The sequence below is a fragment of the Sarcophilus harrisii genome, chromosome 3 (genome assembly GCF_902635505.1).
Source record: "Sarcophilus harrisii chromosome 3, mSarHar1.11, whole genome shotgun sequence".
In the NCBI taxonomy this organism is placed as follows: Eukaryota; Metazoa; Chordata; class Mammalia; order Dasyuromorphia; family Dasyuridae; genus Sarcophilus; species Sarcophilus harrisii.
Genome location: NC_045428.1, coordinates 409,150,262 through 409,171,765, shown reverse-complemented (window position 1 = coordinate 409,171,765; position 21,504 = coordinate 409,150,262). Strand labels below are relative to the sequence as shown.

The 21,504-nt window shown below is 32.4% G+C and overlaps 1 protein-coding gene across 2 annotated transcripts in view; it reads right to left on the bottom strand.

The window, feature by feature from the left end:
* Positions 1-21,504, bottom strand: part of SCN3A (sodium voltage-gated channel alpha subunit 3) — a 134,209-nt gene that overhangs the window by 21,509 nt on the left and 91,196 nt on the right. For both annotated transcript variants that reach the window (XM_031960554.1, XM_031960555.1), the window contains 3 exons: positions 10,869-10,989; positions 8,530-8,684; positions 7,549-7,722 (listed from right to left, as the gene is read on the bottom strand). In XM_031960554.1, the coding sequence (XP_031816414.1) occupies positions 7,549-7,722; positions 8,530-8,684; positions 10,869-10,989 (450 nt within the window). The remainder of the gene's footprint in view (positions 1-7,548; positions 7,723-8,529; positions 8,685-10,868; positions 10,990-21,504) is intronic.

Below are 21,504 nucleotides of genomic sequence, written 5' to 3'. Positions count from 1 at the left end.
GATTTGGAGTGCTGTGTTCCAAGAACAAAAAGACACCAGTGTCACTGGATGATAGAGAACATGGAAGAAAATAATGTATACGATATGAAGAGCTTTAAAAACCAGAGGATTTTGTATTTGATTCCACAGGTGCTGGAGGTTAGTGAATGGTGATCACTTGTATCATCTTTTCTAACATCATATGTTGAAGTGATAGAAAGGCTTCTGAGATTTTTTCAAACCTAAAGAACACTCTCTATTTTGGGTGATTAATAGATACTGCCAAAGGTACTTGAAAAGAATCTTTAGGAACAGAAACAAGTGTTATTTTTTTTTAAATCACTGCTACTGTTTGAAAAAAAGGATATTTTTAAAAAATGAAGATAAGGGAAATGAATTGCTAATTTAAAAAGATGTTAGAAAAAATTTATTTGGATTTCTGGACACAGGGATATATCTGATGAATGCCAAAAAGAATGAATATATTTTCTAAGTACACACTAAGCCATAAATATACCCTTAATAAAATGCCTTTAAGGATTTGTCTATGCCTTTGTTTTATTCAATATTTATTATCAGTGACTGATTATTAAAAGTAAGCATAATATTGAAACTTGTTCAGCTATAGTTTTAGGAATACAGATCTATGGAGTGCTTTAAACTTTGGGTAGTTATTTCCAAGGTGCAAGGGCAGACTGGGGGTAATCTACAGTGGAAGTTCCATTTCTGATATCCCCTGCAGAAATACTTTCCTGAAGTGATTTCCAGATCTTGCTGTGGAAATATGAGGTGACTTTCTTGTATAAAGATAACTTTTACTTAGAAATTTTGGAACAATTCATATTGTTGGCAATGACTATTTAAAAAATTGAAATCAATTGTCAATCAAATTTAATGTTTTTTTCCCTTAAAATTTCACTACCTCTATTCTAACATCACAGACATATAATTGTAATGCCAGAGGCAGCTTATATAATTTTCTCTCTTGGGACCTGAGTTCCTTAGGGTTTACTGTAAGTATGGCACTGGTGCAAATATATAACTCATTTTACTCAAATTCCAACCACCCTTAGACTTGATTGAGAGGAAGAAATATATAGAAAAAGATGAAATAAAAATGACAATATTACCAAATTAATTCTTTTAAAGTAATGCCAAACAATCAAAAGATTTTATAGGACTAGAAAAAATAATAAACAGTAACAACTAGTAATTATAAAGTACTTTAATCTATGGAGTATTTTTCAAATATTATCTCATTATATCTTAAACATCCAAGGAGGTAGGTGCTGTTATTTTCCCCATGTTTAGAGACAAGAAAATTGAAGCAATATAGATTAGTGAATTGCCCTGGATCACAAAGCTGTGACTTAAGTATTTAAAGTAGGATTTGAACTCAGGTCTTCCTGACTCCAAGACTAGTGTTTTATTCACTGTACCACCTAGTTGCTTCCTTAAATAATCAAGGAAGGAGCAATTCAAAGCATATCTTTTAAACATTTGGTATGTTCATCTTGTTTTGTTATTTTTTAGGTTATTTATTAGAAATCACTAGCTTGTTTCAGTGTAAAATACTATCAGTCAGACACAAATGTTAGCATTATTAAGAAATAATTAAAATTCCACATATCACTGGTATTGTATCATTTCCTAGAATTTTTGATTATATGTATTACTCCTAAATAGGTTATGGTAAATTAACATATAGAGGCTCATAATCCAAAAGATAATAAATTTCAGCTTATCCTTTTATATTTGATTTAGAATTTTGTACCAGCTGGATGCTCAAAACTATTTATTACTAATGGGTAGGATGAATTAGGGTAATAAAAATTACATTACTGGCTAATTTATTTATTCAATGCAATGCCTTTCAAATCATCAAAATATTATCTTATAAAACCAGAAAAGTAATAAAATTCATATGGAAAGAATTAATACAGAGTGAAATTAGTAGAACCAGAAGGACAATCTATACTATAATATCAATATAATAAAATGAAAATACAAATTATGAAGATTAAGGAATGAAATGAAAAGAACCTAGAAAACAATTCATACAATAATAACACTGTGAAATGAAACAGTTTTGAAAGTTGCAAGAATTAATGTTTCTATCAGTTGTTTCTACTCCTTGAAGTCCACAATGATTTATCTTCCATGCTTATTGATTGCTGGTGGGCCAGAGCTGGCTGGGCCCCTAGGACTCTCCTTAGGTCTCTGCAGAGCTACCTCAGTATTGACCTGGGAACCAGCTTTGGGCCAGTCAAATCTTCCTGCCCTTCTATTCCCTCCCCGACCTCACCCCCACCTAACTCCCAACACTTCCTCCAGGCTCTAGGAAAGGTATACCCAGGACTGTGCTGCTCTAGGAAGCATGAGGGTAGAGAGCCAACAAGTAGCTGAATTGGATTGAAGCTAGGCTGGGGCTTGTGTAAGAGTTTGCTAGGCTGCTTGCAATTGAAGACAGATAATTGTATTATTGATTGGTATCATTTTTTCAAAATTAGAAAACATTTATTGATCTTATTATCAAGCATATTTATGTTCTATAAAATATTCACTAAAAGAAAAAAAAAAACAAAACTCTTGGCCAATCCCCCCTCCTGCCTTCCCGATTCCAGTTCTACCTTCTGTGGTCAAGTAGTCCAAGTTTAATTTCTCTTCTATGAGTGATATTCAAATACTTGAATACAACTATCATGTTCTCTCTCAATCTTCTTTTCTCTGGGATCAACAACCCTAATTTCTTTAAACAATGTCTACATAGGAACATCTTGGGAAACCCTCACTATCATGACTCTTCTTTAGATGTTTTTTAATAGGAAAATGCTACTAAACACACTCCTAATAGGCATGTGCAAAGTGCATAATATATGATAATATATTGATAACAGTTTCCCTGGGGAAGAGGTATTTAGACATCATGGTGTTTAATGGAAATGTCTTGGAGAAATTTGGAAAAGGCACAGATAGTCTGTAACTGAGTCTAATCTGTTAATTGGGGGAGGGGAGGTTTAACAGGAGCTTCTTTGATCAATTGAAGTTGGGGATCCTGAAATGGAAAAGTGTTCAAAAGGCTCTCTTCACTCTCCTCTCCTTTTTTGGTTTGATTTTTCTTCTTTGACTGACTTCTTCCTATTGTCATTATTCAGGTGAGAGATGAAAGATGCCATTCATTGATAGATTAAATTTAGAGGAACTACTCTCAAAAGTAGGCTATGATGTTAATAGATTCCCTTGACTTCTCAGGAGCTCCTCTAGAACCTCAAGATCCTTCGTCAGGTCATATGCATTCCATTTTCAAATATTTTGGTGTTCTTTCTATAAAGTGCCATTCTGAACAGAACATCATTCATATTGTAGGTATAGTCAGATCCGGGTACAATGCATACTAATCTTTCCTTAATGTTGTAATGGGCTGAAGCTTGAGTTGATGCACTGAGGTCCCAAGCACCTAAGGCTAAATAGCAATTGGACGATACTCTATTAATATATGCTTGGAGAAAGAATGGCCCTGCCCACTCTTTGTGCAAGTTTTGATGTGTTGTATAGGAAATGACATAGAGAGGAAGGATTTTGGTGGGTGGAGAGAGAGAGAGCCGGGGAGAGAGGCAGAGAGGCTGCTGGCCGGGTTTGTGTAGTGGCTGCTCACACTTCCTATTGCCATCCCCCTTCACCTCCGCAAAGAATTAAAGATCGAGAGTTTTCCCTTAACCTGAATTCCTGACTCTGGCTGATTTTAAAATACGTGATCATCACATAATGCAAACATCAAATTTCCTTGATAGAAGACTAGAAAATCTGATCATGGGATAAGACCAACAAAAATTCATGACCACAAAAAGCAGTGTGATTCAGTATCATTATATCTATTTACTGAATTATCAGCTGCAACATGTCCGATTTTTAAAATTATAGAGGCACCTCTCATCTGATTTTTTTCTGATCTGTTACATCTGAAACGATCTGTTACATTTCTGAAATATTACATCTGTAACATTTTCTCATATGTAAAATGAAGGGTTTGACTTAAATGGCTTCAGAGATGTCTTCCAACTTATTTTATGATTAGAATTTACTGAGCTCAAAATAAGAAGAAAAGACTGTCATACTGAATCAAAGGTATAGTCCATAAAGTTTTATTTTCTGTCTAGAAGCTGGCTACATAGAATGTTGAAATGATATAGCTATTTTCTATTATTTTAGTTACAAAGTGTTAGTTTTAATCTTCAGATATCTTGGTTTCCCTTAATAACCCATTGTTGCTGTCTTTTCCATGCATTTGTTTATTTTTTTATTGTAGTAAGTTTATTTTTAACATACATTGTTTTATGAATGATGTTGGGAAAGAAAAATCAGAACAAAAGGGAAAAACCATGAGAGAGAGAAAAAAACAGAAAAAAGAAGTGAACATAGCATGTGTGATTTACATTGTTTCCTTATATCTTTTTCTGATGGCATTTTAAGATGGCATTTTCTGTCCAAAGTCTATTACAATTGCTTTGGATAACTGAAGCACTGAAAAGAACTAAACTTTTCATAGTTGATCATTGCACATTCTTGCCATTATTGTATACAATATATTTCAGGTCCTGCTTGTTTCTCTCAATATCAATTCATGTAAATCTTTCCAGGCATTTCTATAATCAGAATTGTTCATCATTTTTTAATAGAAGAATAATATTCCATTACCTTCATGTACCCCAGCTTGTTCAGCCACTCCCCAATTGATGGGCATTCATTCCTTTTCAAATTCTTTGCTACCACAAAAAGAGCCTCTACAAATATTTTTGCACATGGGGGGTCCTTTTCCCTCCTTTGATTTCTTTGGGATACAAACCCAATAATGGCACTGCTGGGTCAAGCCATTCATTTGTTTAAATCTCCTTTGAACTCTTTTTGTTTGTGGCTGATAAAACTATTTGAAATTAATTAAATAAATTTTCTTCTACTATATAAGAACAGTAGTTCCTTATGCTCAAAAAGTTATCAAACTGTGCATACCCTTTGATCCAGCAGTGTTACTACTGGGATTATATCCCAAAGAGATTATAAAGAAGGGAAAGGGACCTGTATGTGCACTAATGTTTGTGGCAGCCCTTTTTGTAGTAGCTAGAAACTGGAAACTGAATGGATGTCCATCAGTTGGAGAATGGCTGAATAAATTGTGGTATATGAATATTATGGAATATTACTGTTCTGTAAGAAATGACCAACAGGATGATTTCAGAAAGGCCTGGAGAGACTTACACGAACTGATGCTGAGTGAAATGAGCAGGACCAGGAGATCATTATATACTTGAACAACAATACTATATGATGACCAGTTCTGATGGACCTGGCCATCCTCAGCAACGAGATCAACCAAATCATTTTCAATGGAGCAGTAATGAACTGAACCAGCTATGCCCAGAGAAAGAACTCTGGGAGATGACTAAAAACCATTACATTGAATTCCCAATCCCTATATTTATGCCCACCTGCATTTTTGATTTCCTTCACAAGCTAATTGTACAATATTTCAGAGTCTGATTCTTTTTGTACAGCAAAATTACGTTTTGGTCATGTATACTTATTGTGTATCTAATTTATATTTTAATGTACTTAACATCTATTGGTCATCCTGCCATCTGGGGGAGGGGGTGGGGGGGTAAGAGGTGAAAAATTGGAACAAGAGGTTTGGCAATTGTTAATGTTGTAAAGTTACCCATGCATATATCCTGTAAATAAAAGGCTATTAAATAAAAAAAAAAAGAACAGTAGTTCCTTTTAAATTTTCTAAATTTACTTTTTTTTCTAACTTAAAGAGGTTGCCAGTAGTCTTAGTTTATTTTAGGATTTGATTAACAAGGTGATTTTGTAAACTTTAATTTTATTCCTTTTATAGGTTTTGTTTTCTAATTCTAAACAGCCCTACCATTCATAATCTATTTTCAAATAAGAGGCAGTAAGTTATAGTAGATAAAATGTTAGCTTTGGATCCAAGAAAACCTGGCCTAGTTAGTCCCATATGTGATGCATCTTGAATGTGTGATCTTGGACTTTCAGTCCTCTAGCAAACTCTTTAACATGGTAAGGTACAGAAAAGGTACTGGTCAATTCTTCCTCATTTTGAAGTTCCCTCTATGAATGAAATTACAGGTTCAAAGCCTATCCCAATGGAGAGTACTCATATCCACCCCATAATTTTATTTGTGCTCCTTCTCTGTGAAGTGGATCTTTACCAGCACTGATATGCTTTCTTTTGACATATTGCAACTGTATGAACATGGTATTTTAGGAGCAGATTTAGATCTGGTTATTTTAGAACCAGCTTTTATGGGTAAGTCATTTGACTTCATTAATTTCAGTTAATTCATCTGTAAAATGTTGACAATAAAGCACACATCTAATATAGATATTACAAACTTTGATTTATGTTGGTGTATGTTAAGTCAAAGATAAAATGACCGTGAGTAAATAATAGTTAACCCTTGAAGACAATGTTAGATATGTCAGGTTTAAATAGGACATTTTAAAATGTTACATAATGAAACATGGAAGATTGCAGAACTAAATGCCCATGTTAGTAATTGACAGTATGTCTTCCTCAAAGAAAGCAGAAGACTCTGTTAGCCCTGAAACTTATATCTTGGCAATATATCAATAACCTCGCTGTGGAGTAACCAGAGGCATCTGTAAAAAACAGCCCTGTATCTGGCTTTTCACAAAATGTATCTTTTCTTAGCAAGGTATAATGATATAAGAACAGAAATAAATAGCATACATTTTCTAAAGGCATGTGTGTGAATGAATGTATTTGTATAAATGAGATAAAAGTTTTATTCTATTGTTTTTATGCTTTAGTTAGACTAATAAAATTTTTAAACGAAATTTCTATCATTGCTGAGCTGCAATTATTTCTGATTTTACAATTTTAAAATCTTCCTCAGTAGTTAGACACCTCTCTTTGGCATTTAAAGACCTTCAGAATATGACTCCAACCTATATTTCTATCCTGATTATATATTATTCTCTTTCAGCAATCTTTGGTCTAGACAGTCTGACCTTGCTCTTCCTTAAAAATAGATCATTTGCCATTGCAGTCCCCCATACCTAGAATGTTCTACCTTTTTTTCCCCAAACTCCATCTCTTAGAATGCATCATTTCCTTCAAAATTAATGTTAAATACAATCATGGAGAAGATGATTGATAACTGCTTAGTGACTAGTTGGTTGACTGAACCATTTATGAAATAAAAATGTGGATCTGGTAGTATTCAATATTTTTACTTATTCAGCCTATGACATCAAAACTATATGGTTGTCCCCTCATAATAGATGAACAGTAGTTGTTTCACTGTAGAATTATCTGTTTTGTCCACTCTGCAATTCTTCCCATGTCCCCAGCACTTCTTTTCTCATTGTTGCAATTTACTTTTTAAAATAATTGCATAAATGTATTGACTCAAATGGCCCTTGACACTGGTACCACATTTTTACTTGAATAGTACAGCAGAAATTGATTTACTATCAACCATTACTTTTTCTATAAACAGAATTTTTTTAAAAATTCATACTACTTACATCCACAATCAAGAAATCCAGCCAGCACCAGGCATTAGTGAAATATGTTTGAAAACCATAAGCCACCCACTTTAGAAGCATTTCCAGAATAAAGATATATGTGAAGACCTTGTCAGCATATTCCAACATTGTCTTAATGGTCTTTCGTTGTTCAATATAAATATCTTCAAAAGCCTGCAAATCATAAGTTTTTTGTATTATTTATATTCTCTAAGTATTATGTAAGACTATTTGATATACAGCTATCCCCAAAATGAAGCCTCATAGATATTGGATATTTGTCTTATAATTCAGAAGGACATAATAAAGAACCAGAAAAAATAAGCAGAGGAATTTCATTCTCTCCACCAATTGCTCTCCCTTTTGTTTATTTAGTTCTAATACAGCTTTTACTATATTTCATATTATCCTTACAAAATATGACTGAAGTAAAGAGAATTGGAAATTTTAGAATAGGAATAGGAATAGAATAGTTAGAATAGGAAATTTGCTTATTAAGATTGAAGCTATTATAGGCAGTCTCTCAGATCATTCTAACCCTACCAGTCTATGATTATCTGAATGACCAGCAAAGTTTTTTTTTGGGGGGTAGGGGGGTCTGCAAAGAATAAATTGATCAAGCATTAAAAAACGGAACAGAATTTAAGATACTATAAGCATGATTATTTGGAGAAGTTGGAATGATAGTTTATATTGAATGTAACCTTCTCCTGGGCTATCTCTTATAAAAAAAATGAAAAAAAGTAGTCTGTCTAAACATCTGTTAGATAAACACAATATGAGAAATTCCATCTGGCCATCTGATTTGTTTGATTTGTTCTGTGCTAAATTCTCCATTATTCATCCCTTAAATGACAATCTCTTTAGGGTATGGTTGTTTCCTCTACTTTGATTTTGAAATGCATCATACATTGGTAGCATTTTAGCAGAAAAATAAATTTAATCAAAATCTATTTATTCACAGTGACATGTTTCTCTTACCAGAGCACCACTACTGAGTAAGATCATGAAGACAATAAATGTCTCGAACCAGTTGTGTTCAACAATGCTGTAGCAAGTTTTCCTAAGATTCCACCAGATTTTTCCTTTTCCTTCTTCTGTACTTACTTGACAAAATGGGAACTTCTTGATACAGCCTGAAAGCATATTATTTGAGAATGACAAATTAGAAAAGAACAATTTCTTGTTCTTATTAGGTTTTATTTTTAAGAAGTTAATAACACATCTGTATATGAGCATATCAGTGTATACACAGAAATGAATGCTTAGAATAGTATTAACTTGAGTTACTGGAGAAACCTGCTAGTGTCACCAGAATACTTATTTGGGATTGTTGTTACCAAAAGCATTTATATAAAAAGCCGACAGCTTAACAATGACAGATTACCATTTAACTAGCAGGATTTCAAACCATGTTAGACTACATATCTCAACAGAAGAAAAATCAGGGATAACCTTAAAATATAGAAAGCTTATATTTAATGTGGAACTTTCCCACTGCTCCCATTTAAATAAGAGGGCATTTTGGGCACATAGTAGGTACTTAATAGATGTTTGTTGTCTTTTCAATATATTTTGGCCTCTATTATCATTACATCTTATACTTAGTTTGCCATTTTAGAACTATAGTATGAAGAATCCAAGGCTATAAACTATATTTTGGACCAGATGTATGATTTCCTTGTATTGCAAACATTCAGTAAGGACAATCTCTCTACCAATGAAGGTTGGCTTTTTCTGTGCCACTTATTCCTTGAGAACTGCATAGAGTGACTTATCGATAATCAGCTAACTAGTATGTGTCAGAGGAGAAGTTTGAACCTGCATTTTCAGCCAGGTATCTTTAGAGCACCATGCCGTTTTCTGTAATATGTGTATATAATATTAATATATGCTATATTACTGTTCACAGAAGCAGTGGAAGTACACCATGTAGTTACAAGGTCCAACTTTGCCCATGTATAAACATGTTACCTCTATGGCCAATTAAGTAAACTCTTTGTCTTAGGTGCCAAGCCTTTGATATATTAGACTATAAGTTCCTTTGGACAAAGGACTGCCTTTTACATTTCTTTGTATCCTCTGCACATATCACAGTGCCTGGACATTAGTAAGTGCTTAATATGTGCTTTATGTATCCTGACTGATGCATAAAGGTGTTCTTTCTGGTTGAAACCTTGGATAACTTAAATGTTCATGTCAAAGATGCTCCTCCAAGTTATTTATTCCCTTTTTTTCTTATATCTGTGCACAGAAATCTTTCTTTATTGGTTCTTCTTACAAAGTGTATAGCCCATTAACTTCCCTAAGCATCTTCCTTTTCAGAATTTTTTGGCTTTGATTACACTGATGTATAATTGTGACTGTCAGCTTCCCTGTTCATTCATTGTTCTTTTTCTACAAGTATTTATCATATACATTCCTGTGTTGCTATCTAACACAGATAGATAGCGACACAGGAATGTGTATGTATATACTAGGTATTTAAAATCTATTTATTAATTTGATTACTTGTTTAAACAAATTAATAAATAGATTTTAAATATCTACTAAGTGCACTGTGAAAAGTATTACTATTAACATGATAATTTTTGTTCCTGTCGGTTAGACTTCTGGTCCATTATAAATTTTGTTATAAATTATTTGCAGGGAATAGTAGATGTAGAGTTGAACTTGAAGCCAAGAAGATCTGGGTTCAAACTTCATCATTGACCCATATTGACTGTGTGAATCTAGGCAAGTCACTTAACCTCTTTTTTACTTCTCACAAAGTTAAGAAAAATCTGTAAAGTGAAAGGAAGAAGACAAGGACCCTTCTAGTTTTAAATTCAGTGTTTCCTACTGGATTATTTTATTGTACATTTTAATTATTCTATATTCACTGTTCCTAATATTGCACCTATTAGTTCATGTACTGATTTCACTCTGCTGACATGTATGTGTATGTGTATGCATATACACATATATTTAAACATCCATGAAGGGAGAAAAAGAAGATGTCATTATTTTTGTAACCCACCCCCCTTAAAACCTAGCCCACTGTTATGCATAGAAAATACTTCATAAATGAATCAATTCTGAATAACTAAATGCTTTCATTTATGACCACTACTAGGCTTCTGGGGTACTCTTTCATACTATTCAAGTAGCATATCCAGACAGATTTCTTGGAAAAGAACATATGAATTCTTCTAATTAAAAAACACTTTCAATAAAAGTGCCTTCTTCATCTCCTTTAAATATTTCCTGTAAATGTGACTCTCTCTAGTACTGTTTCTGAAAAAAATGTATAATTGACTATATTAAATAAAATGCCTCACCTTCAGTAAAACAGGCTTCTGGCTCAAGGTCTTCTTCTGGTTCGATTTCTGCTTGTTCACCTTCTCTGGGAGGGGCAACATCAACTGTGCTGCCTTCAGATGAACTGGATGCATTTAATTTCTGAAAACAAAGTCCCATAAGCAAAGGTTTTTCTCTTTGTTTAGTGTATCTGGAAAATTCTTGTCATATTCTTAGACAAATTATAATGTTGGTCTACAAATCTTTATCAGGATAACCAATAAATATGTACTATGAACTTTAAATTAACTAAATTCCTAATAATGTGGCTACTGACCTGATCCATATATGACATGAAAAATTAAAGATGATTTCTTTGAAACTGGGCAATATGAAAAAGAAGTACCAATTATTTTCTAAAACCTTACTTGTATTAGACTCCATTGTGAATTTACATAAAAATGTTGTTAGAAAGACCAAATCAAGTGCAGTTTTACAAGAATTTGGCATGCTACTACCATTACTGATTCCATTTATTAAATATGTATCATATCAAGCCAATTTCTACCTTTGAAATTGCAAAGAATTAGTGAAATAGAATATGACCAGTTGCTACTGAGCACTTTTCATGTCCCTACAATTTAAAAAGGAAAATAGCCTGTTCATATTAGTCATCATTATATTTCAATTTTGAGCTATTTCTTTCACAGGCTCGCTTTTTTCCTTTTATTTTTTTTCCTTTTATTTTAAGATAGCTCATGAATTTTATTTTGAAGAGCTGAATAATTACCAAAGAATTTTGAATGAAATTGACATTTCATCACATGAGGAAGTTTCAAAAAATTATGCCGAATCTAATCAGGATAACATTCTGAGTTCATCATGTAATCAGATTTAAATTACTGCAATGTGCTATGTGACTAGAAAAACAAATAAACAGACATTTAATGTTACCAGAGTTTGTTAGGTGCTTTGAGATCACCCTCTTGAACATATTACTAAGGGTAACATATATAAATTGATGCAAACACATGAAGCAGAACGGATATTTGGGAATGTAAAGTTTTTAATCAATGAAGATATATTCTAGAAGTATTAATCATCCTAAATTCTCCCATAGTAGGATTAAAAAGGCCTAAAAGGATTAATATAGTTTACAAAAGTTCCAGAATTAATTCCCAGATGTAGCCTAAGTAATGGGAACAATGTTTGCCATATGCATAGCTTATTGAAATTATAATAAAGATACACTTTCATACTTCAGAGTATATACAAATTAAATGTAGCAAACAGGTTGGCGGTAGGGTAACATGGGGAATCTTTAGCTTGGCTTTCAGTCATGAAGACCTGCTTCCTACACTTATTAAATGGGAGATCATTGGCAGGTTAGTTATAAAACCTTTTAATGTCTGAGCCAACACTTCTGTGACTTTAAGTTACAGATGAGATTCTTATTATTATTGATGGAGGGAATAACCACACTGAGAATTTCCCTCTGCTAGAAACAATCACAAATTTAGACCAGATATGTAGACTATTCTTTCAGAAAATACTTCTGGCTAGGTAACAGCAGCCATAACCAAAGAAATATATTCTAATTATTAACCTAGGATAGAACATAATTAAAAAACCTTGGGTACCTTGGATCATTATTATGAAATGCTTACTAATCAAAGTACCATGAAATGAGAAGATGAGATTCATTACTGTTGATGGGCATGGAAACAAGCTTCAATAGATGACACAGTAAAGGAATTTCAACAATGGTGTTGGTTCTGGTCTACTAACCAATGTATATTTGCCCAGCCTGGATGGGAGAAGCAGAAGTTTCCTATAATCTCTTTTTAAGAGATAAGGAAAGTGCTTGATAGAAAGAAAGTATGGCAGCAGTTACAGTGCAATTGGGGAAAATGTTTTTGAGAATAATTAATGATGTTTTTCCCCATAGGCCTTGTCCAATCATGTTTTGATACTTGAGAATTAGGGCTGTTAAACTTTTGGAATTTATGGAAACTATTCCTTCCTACCCTTACTTTCCTTCTAGGATCCTTTTTGCATTTGTTGCTATTATAATAAATTCATGCTATTTTATCTCATTCCATAGTTTTTAATTATCCAATGTAATTAATCTTTTTAAAGGTAAAGACCATATTTCCTACTTCTTTTGCATCTCCTAGAATGTTTAAAACATCTTGGAGAACAGAATAGACTACTAATTGCTTATTGACTATATAATATTGCACAATGGCTTTAACTCTTTTGTAAGTGATTAGCAAATTCTTAATATAAAACTCCATGTAAATATACAGTTTTATTATACAGTGTAGTAGAAATTAATTAATGGATGTTTTATATATAGTAGTACTTAGAAAGTTTTGCTAAGATTAAAATTTTTAGTGTTATTAAATATTGACAGATTTCAGATTTTAAAATGGGGAAATATTAATGTGGTCATATATATTTAAAGACCTTTAGAAAAGCATTGTGATATAATGGGAAAAGATTTAAGCATAGAGCCATGGGACCAAATTGTAAACCTGGATTGCTATTACTTGTGTGATTTTGGTCAAATCACTTAATTTCTCTCAGCTTGTCTATTAAATAAGAGCTGTACAACTTCTGAAATTTATCTTTTATTCTCCCCATATTATCACTTACTGCAATGAAGTTGCATGGTGATCTACTTTTTATTCTACAGTTGCCTGTCATATAACTCATGGATAAATTAGCATGAAGTACAAGCATTAGATTTTCTGAATTTGAAAAGGGATTAATTAAAAATTTATAAAGGGATGGTATTTATTTTGTTCAATTCTGTCTTACTGTTTCCAAAGTGGCATACCTTTTTTTCTTTTAATGAATGAAAGAGGAAAAAAACTTCTCCATTTTTACCCCACTCCAATAACTCTCTGCTCCAAATGAGTATAAATCCATTTATAAGTAAGGACTTGTTATTATCCTGTAGCCTATGAGATATACAACTTATGCATTTTTTTAAGCTCTGTAAAGCAGCTTAAGGAATGGAACGGGCAAAGAGGTGTTGCTATTGAATTAGAGGATAAAAGTATTTATGACTCTGGAGCACCAAACTAAGGCTACATGTTGGGACTTACTTTTCTTTATTTTTCTGGGTTATTTCTATCTATTTCTTTTCCATGAATTTGTAACAGAGATCATTTATATGTTATAATCATCAGCCTTTAACATATATATTAGAAACTTAGATGGATTTATATTTTAATATTATCCAGAAATATCATTGTAATATTAAATTTTTTAGTCCCTATATTCTATAACCATGCCTTCAGGCATATAGGTGGGGTAGAATAATTACTCCTAATATAATAATAATACACCAAAGCATTGATTTATATGATTTTTCATGTTATAAAATTGTGTTTTTATTATGAAGATAAATCAGTTTTTTAAACTCTACTAAAGTATTCCACAAATATCTTCCAGTCACTGTGGATCCTTACTGCTATTTTTCAAAGTAAAAGCAGAAATTAAAGTCTAAAAGATCTTTAAAATAAGTTAAATTTGGTAGAAACATATTCATTTAACCATAATCAAATTCTCACTCTCACAGAGGATAGGCCCTCTTTATGGCACATGTTGTAACATTTTTATCAAAATAATTGCTTATCTAATTTAAAAGCAAAATACAGTACAAAGATTGATCAACATGATAACTCATTCCTGAATGATGAAACTGAAATAAGGCCATGCACTGAAAACACAGATTCCTCTGATGAAATGACTTTACCAAGTAACTGAAATAAATATAATTTCTGAAGTACTTGGAAAAGAGAAACGGGTAATAGTCATGTTGTAATAGGAAAACTGAAAATAACATAATAAAGTACAAAGTCAAACTTGTTTCCTTAACTCTTTTTTAAAACTCTTGTGGACGAATTTAGTTTTTTATCTCTTGTAAATTTAGTCTGGTCCTATAAAGAGATAATAACTTATACTCTACATGTATATATTAGAAAGCATGTTATTTTAATTTTTGATTTTATTTTAGGATGCAACATTCTCAAGGCCTAATTCAGCCATGGAAAACATGCTCAGCTCGAGCAGAAGCCCAATGCAATGCTGTGGAAGCTGCATACTGAACAAAGAACCATGTTCTCAACATCAAGATTCTAATACGTGGAATAATCTAGAAAGTTAAATGTAAGTACTACCTGAAAGAATAAACATTCAAGATATACAGTAACATAATTGTCACTAAAATGGACCACAATCAAAATTAATTCTACTAATATATTGTCATATGTAGGAATTTCCTTTTATGATGAAATAGCTATTGCTTTTTAACTAATTAAATGATGAAATTTAATAATACAGAGCTTCCCCATTGAAATGTATCCACAGTTCCTTTATTTTCAATTAGCTACTAAATGTTTGAGTTTCATGAACTATCTTATGGTTTAGGAGACAAAATTAAAAAAAAAAAAAAAGAAAGATTCAGCCTTTACAGATTGTCTTTAGATTAAATAATGACGTTGCTCTTAAACCTTATGTGCTTTGTCTTGCCAAGAAAGAAAGAAAGAAAGAAAGAAAGAAAGGAAGGAAGGAAGGAAGAAAGAAAGAAAGAAAAAACAACAACAATTTTTACACATACACTTCCAGTAGGGCCTTAGTCTGATCTTTTGGATTTGTTTATGCATATCTTGACTTTAAATACTGTCACATGCGGTACAGCCAGTGGTTGGTGGAGAGCTGCTTCCCTTTTGGCCCCAGGCAGTTAGACCAGAGACAAGCAAAATAGCTTTCTGTACCACCTGTGGTCATTCTGACCCTAAATACAGGAAGAAAGCTACTGAAGCCAAGTCTCACCATCACAGTTTTCAAATATGCCTTTCCCCAGTGATCTTCTTTGAACTTATTTTCAGGTTAGGAAGCAATGGAGGTGATAGGCAAATAAAGCTTTTAAGATTTTTTAGCTGCCATTGCTAAAACCTGAAAACTGTGCAAAGCACACTCCCTCAGCGTTTTGGAGAGCAGAAGATATGAGCACAAAAAAAGCCAAGAGACGAAACATATGCTTATGATATTCATCTTGTACACAGATACACACACTTTAATCCACACTAGCCTTTTTTTAGGCACAATAAATTGAAGATACTTGACAATTCCCTAGAGAGTTAGGCCATAAACATTTGTCATTCCAACTGTCATCTTTGCCCGTTGATAAGTTGTCTTCATATGAATTTCTAGAGATGTAGAAATCAGTGTCATATAAGGAGAAGGCGAAAACTGGAACTGAATGGGATTTTCATAAATGACAAAACAAATGACTAGACAATTCACATGAAAAAGAACAAAGGGTTTTAGTGTTGTAAGGGGGAGTAAACAGCTCAGTCTGAATCAATAGTATGACATGGCAACCAAAAAAAGCTAATATTTTAGGCTGCATTAACACAGGCCCAGGGCAGCTAAGGGGCTTCATAGTGCATAGCATGCCAAGCCTGAAGTTAATTTGACCTGAGTTCAGATACAGCCTTTGTAGCTGTGTGACTCTGAGCATGTCACTTAACACCTTTTTACCTCAGCTTTCTCATCTGTAAAATGGAAGTAATAGTACCTAACTTACAGGGTTGTTGGGGATCAAATGAGATAATAATTGTAAAGTGCTTATCATAGGTTTGGTACATAGTAAGCACTATATAAATAATGTCATCATCATCATCATCATCATCTCAAATTGAGAAGATTTTATTCCCACTTTAATTGGCCAGACCTTACCTGGATCATGATATTAAGTTCTAAGTACATTTTAGGAAAGATATTTATAAGCCAGAGTTAAACTAGAATCATGTGATATGGATATCTATTGAAGGAAAACACTGTTGATGTAGAAAAGAAAGCCTAAAGGAGACTCATTGGAGCTGTATGTAAGAATAGGTTATGTTTTGTTTCCCAAGGGGAAAAACTAAGATCAATAAAATGGAAGTTACAGAGAAGCACATTTCAGCTTGAGCCAAGGAACAACTTCCTAATTATTAGCTTTGTCTACAAGTAGAATAGACGACCTTTGAAAGCAGTGGGTTTCCTGTCACTAGAGTTCTCTTTGGTTTGATGCCAGATGATTATATTCAGGGATGATGTAGAAAGAATTCATATTTGTATTTTGGTTAGAGGCTAAGCAAGATGACCTCTGATATTCTTTCTAACTGAAGTTTTGTTCTGTTGTTCCTTACACTTTAAAAAGGACTATAGGCATTTCCAAACTCTTCACCACACAAGCATAAATATTCTGATTTAGGGAGGCATTTCAGTGCTTCTCTAGAAAATTTTTATTCTGAAATTCAGAAGACAAGGCCTTTTTGTTATAAGCATGTAATTTACATTCTGCAAATGTCAGATTATTATCACTTCTGCTATTGAAAGAAATTATCAGATCTTCTGTAGTGTGATTTTTTTTAAAATTCATCTCAAAAAAAGTCAGCACTTAGTGAAAAAACATTAAATAAACAATAGGCATTTTGTCCTTTGTCCCACACTACACCATTATTTTTGGATTTGTATCACTTCATAGCAGACTCAATTATTACTGATTATAAGGAGAGGAGAAATAAATTAATTCCACAACAACAACCCCAATCTTTATTTTAACAATTAACTTATATTTCCTTCCCTGAAAGGATTTTGCAATAGTCAGGAAAGCATTCCAGTGACATATCATTCAGAATTTCTCTCCCACTGCCTTCCTCTAGTAGAGATTTAAAAAAAAAAGTATTTAAACGAATGAAAGGTGAGCAACAGGGCAGAAGAAAATTAGTCAAGAAAATAATCCAAGCATCTGAAAAAAATCCACAAATATATAACCGACTTGGGAGTTGACTTTATTTATCAAATAATTAAAAATAACAAAAAGACCATAAAGTCCCCAAGTTTCATTTTGCCTCCTCAATTCTAAAATACAGAATTCAGGAAGAAAATGTAGTGAAATTAATGTGAATCATGGAGGGTCTAAAAGAAAAGGTGAGTGTAAAGCGCCAATTACACAAAGGCTGATGATACTCTCCCAAACTCTTAATTATTCTAGGATGATCACCATTTCCTGTATATTCAAAACATGATATTTAATCACTTTTCTAATATAACCATGTAACATGCCATTTTCTACATAAAATTTCATGAAAGCCCAAGATATGTGGTGCCCAAATGAATACAGACTATGGCCCTTCAAATCTCGAAAATCTCAAAAATCTCAGACTACCTCTCATATTATAAAGTCTTTCCCAAGATAAATGAAAACTAACTTGTTAATATTTGTAATATATAGTAGGAGGGGACTGTAATTTACATGACTAAGGCATACCAAATATTTCTGCTTAATAACTCTTGCTAGTTTGTTACTGGTTCTGTTTTTAAACGTATTCCACTTATAAGGGCTGAATCAAAAAAGAATAGTGGTTTCATTTTTGTAAAATAAAAGCAAATAAATAGGAAGTACATGCTTCATTTATCTCCTTACCTGTATTATACTTAGCACTCCTGTCTAGCTTAAATGTATACTAGAGAGCCTCCTGAGCATGCAATCATTAATCTTAAGGATGACATAGAATGTAGCTTTACCACCTCAGTAGCAAAATCGTGTATTATGTTGGGACTGCCCATCTTGCCTGACCATGCTGTGATGTGAGTTACATGATTCAGCAGAGAGCAGCTGTGCATGTATCTACTGTTTTGCGATGGAAAGGGGAGGGACATAGCTGAGAAGCATGCAGGCCAATCAATATCCATTTTAAAAGTTATTATATATGTAGAACTTGCTTAGGTAACCTGGGTGAATGTGGTGGCACGTGCCTCTGTCTGGTTAATAAGCACCAGAGCTGCAATCTTGATTGCTCCAGCTTGATTTTACCCCTGTGAGAAGTAAGAATGGTAAGTAGTGAAGTTCATGGTAGGATATTGCTAGATTTTCCTCTGGAAACTCTATTTTAAATATGATTTTAAAGAAAAGAAACATTTCACCCTCTTTTAACCCCCTTTTACAGTCAGGGAAATAAATAAAATAATAAATTTAAAGAACTAATGAGAAAATTCGGATCGGAACTTTTATACTTTGATCAATAAATATATAACTAGCAAAATTTTCATAAAATGCCTAGCCATAAGACTTATACTAGCCTAAAGAAGAAAACTAAAATTCATTATTTTTACTTTTAAGTTTTGAGATTTTTTTCCATTACATTCTTACAAAACTTTGCTTATTTGTATACCAACCAATTTAAATTCAACAAATTATAACAAAGGTTTGTATTTTTCCTCCAAGGCTTCATGACTCATCTTTGCCTAGGTGCATTATTAATCAGTTCATTTTTATTATTAATAAGAAAAAGAATAAGTGAATATTAAACTTTTCAAATGCCTTCTTAACTTGCCATTATTTACTGCCTAATCCAAAGCAGAAATATGTTCCAAAGTTTTATTAGATTTCTCAGTGTTAGTATATGGATTGTTTACTTAACACACAAGTCAAAAAAAAGAATGATTTACTTTTTAAATCAGATCCAGGCATTCTTTGACTGTCTAAAAATCTTTAAAAAAAAAAAGAATAGAATGTTTTTTCTTTACATACACACAATAAATATGAATTTTGAAAAAAAAGTAAGCTCTTTCTCTCTGAATAGAACTGACTCATAAATGAGCAATTTCTGAGTATTTTAGGTCATATGTGCATTTCATAGGGTAAACAATACATCTCAGCAATCTAAGAATACCATGCTTTTTTACTTTTGTGAATGTAGACACTGGCCTTCCTTGAGCTTATTATCCTTACCACAAAAAAGCTCTTTTTCAAAATATGTCATTTCCATCAATGGTATCTACAATCCTTTAGTTTCCCAACTATAAGTCTTGAAGTTATATTTGAACCTTCTTTCTCCTTCATTTCCTAGCTATTACCACATCTTGTAATTTCTTTTTTTCAAGATTTTTTACAGTTTTAAACTTTCTTAAATCTTACTGATAACTTGATTAAGAATGCCAACTATAAGAACTTTTCCTCCTCAACTTCAGATAATTACATACAGTAATTAATATCTTAATTGTTGTTTCAAAGTACTAATGATCCACACTAAAATCACTTTAAAATTTATTTAATGGCATTACTAATATCATTTATTATTATATAATATCTCCTATTTCTAAATTTGGATGTCCCCTTCTTTTAATCCTCTTTTTTCACCAACTAGTTACTCCTTTGATATGCTGATTATTCATACATTTCATAGTTTCTGTTAACAATTTTATTTTTATTATTATTAAATCAGTTAATTTCTCCAAATACATTAATCATTTACACTCTATTCTACAGCTACACTGAACTTATTCAATGTCATCTTGAAAAAGTATAGAGTAGCATAAGAAAATCACCAAGTATATGACATTTTATAAATGGGAATGAAAAGTGGGCAAGTTTGATGATAAGAGAATTATTGAATCCTACTATTTAACTGATATTCTACATAAGCTGTGAAAAAATTCTCTCTAAAATGGTATAGAATTTTCTTGAGTAGACATATAAAATATCTGTATATTAAGCAGGTCCAGATATACTCTGAAGATTACACACACCTTCCCCCCGCCTTGAAAACTATTATATATACACCCCACTTTTCAAGACATATAGCAAAAACTATGACTAAAAATGGTTGCCGTCTGTTTTTATTTGCTTATTTGCTTTTAAAGATTCCTTTTCCTCCTCCTATTTCTAAATTTGGATGTTCTCTAATACTGTCTTTAATCTTCTTCTTTTCACCAACTATAGTTACTCCCTTGATGTACTGATTAGTCATACATTTCAGAGTTTCTGTTATCAATTTTATGTTGATGATGTATCAACATACATTTGCTGCTTTGATCTCTTATCTAAATAATCCCACAATTCTATTTTTGCTATAAATGTCACTTTAAACTCAACATATCTAAAATTGAAATTCATTTTTATCTCAGATTTTGAGTCCTTTACCTAAAAACATAATTTCCAGTGATACTACCAAATTTTCAGCTAGATATCTTGGAATCATCATTCTTCTCCTTCATCTTCTTTCTGTGAAATTTCAAAATACTTCCTTTCAATTCCTACTACTACCACTCTAGGTTAGGCGCTCATTATGTCATTACTGAATTATTATAATAATTTCTTAGCTGGTTTCTATGTCCCCAGTATTTTTTTTTTAATTCAGCTTGACTCTTAAATACTGCTGTCAAGTTAATTTCCTGGAGTACCATTTTATCATATTCCTATGTTAAAGAACATAGGAACATTCTTTTGTTGTTTGCAATATCAGGATCAAAGTCTTCTGTATAGATTTCAAGGTCATCCCTGATCTGACTTCATCATTCTTATAATGAACACTTTCTACTTGAGTGAGATGAGTTTCATCACTACCTTCCATATGTACTATATTTTTTTCACTCTGTTTTTGCTTTTGTTGCTCTTTTCTCTTGAAATACATTCCTTTTACCTCTCATGCTATCTATAGCTTTCTTATCCATCCTTCAAGACCTACCTTGCCAATGAAGGCTTTTCATACTAGTACAGCTTGTATTGATCTTTTCTTTTTCTGAATTTTTCTTGCCCTTAGAGTCAATTTCTGTATATTTATCACATTTTTCTCTAATTATTTCAAATGAATGAGTTTTCCTTCCCTAGGA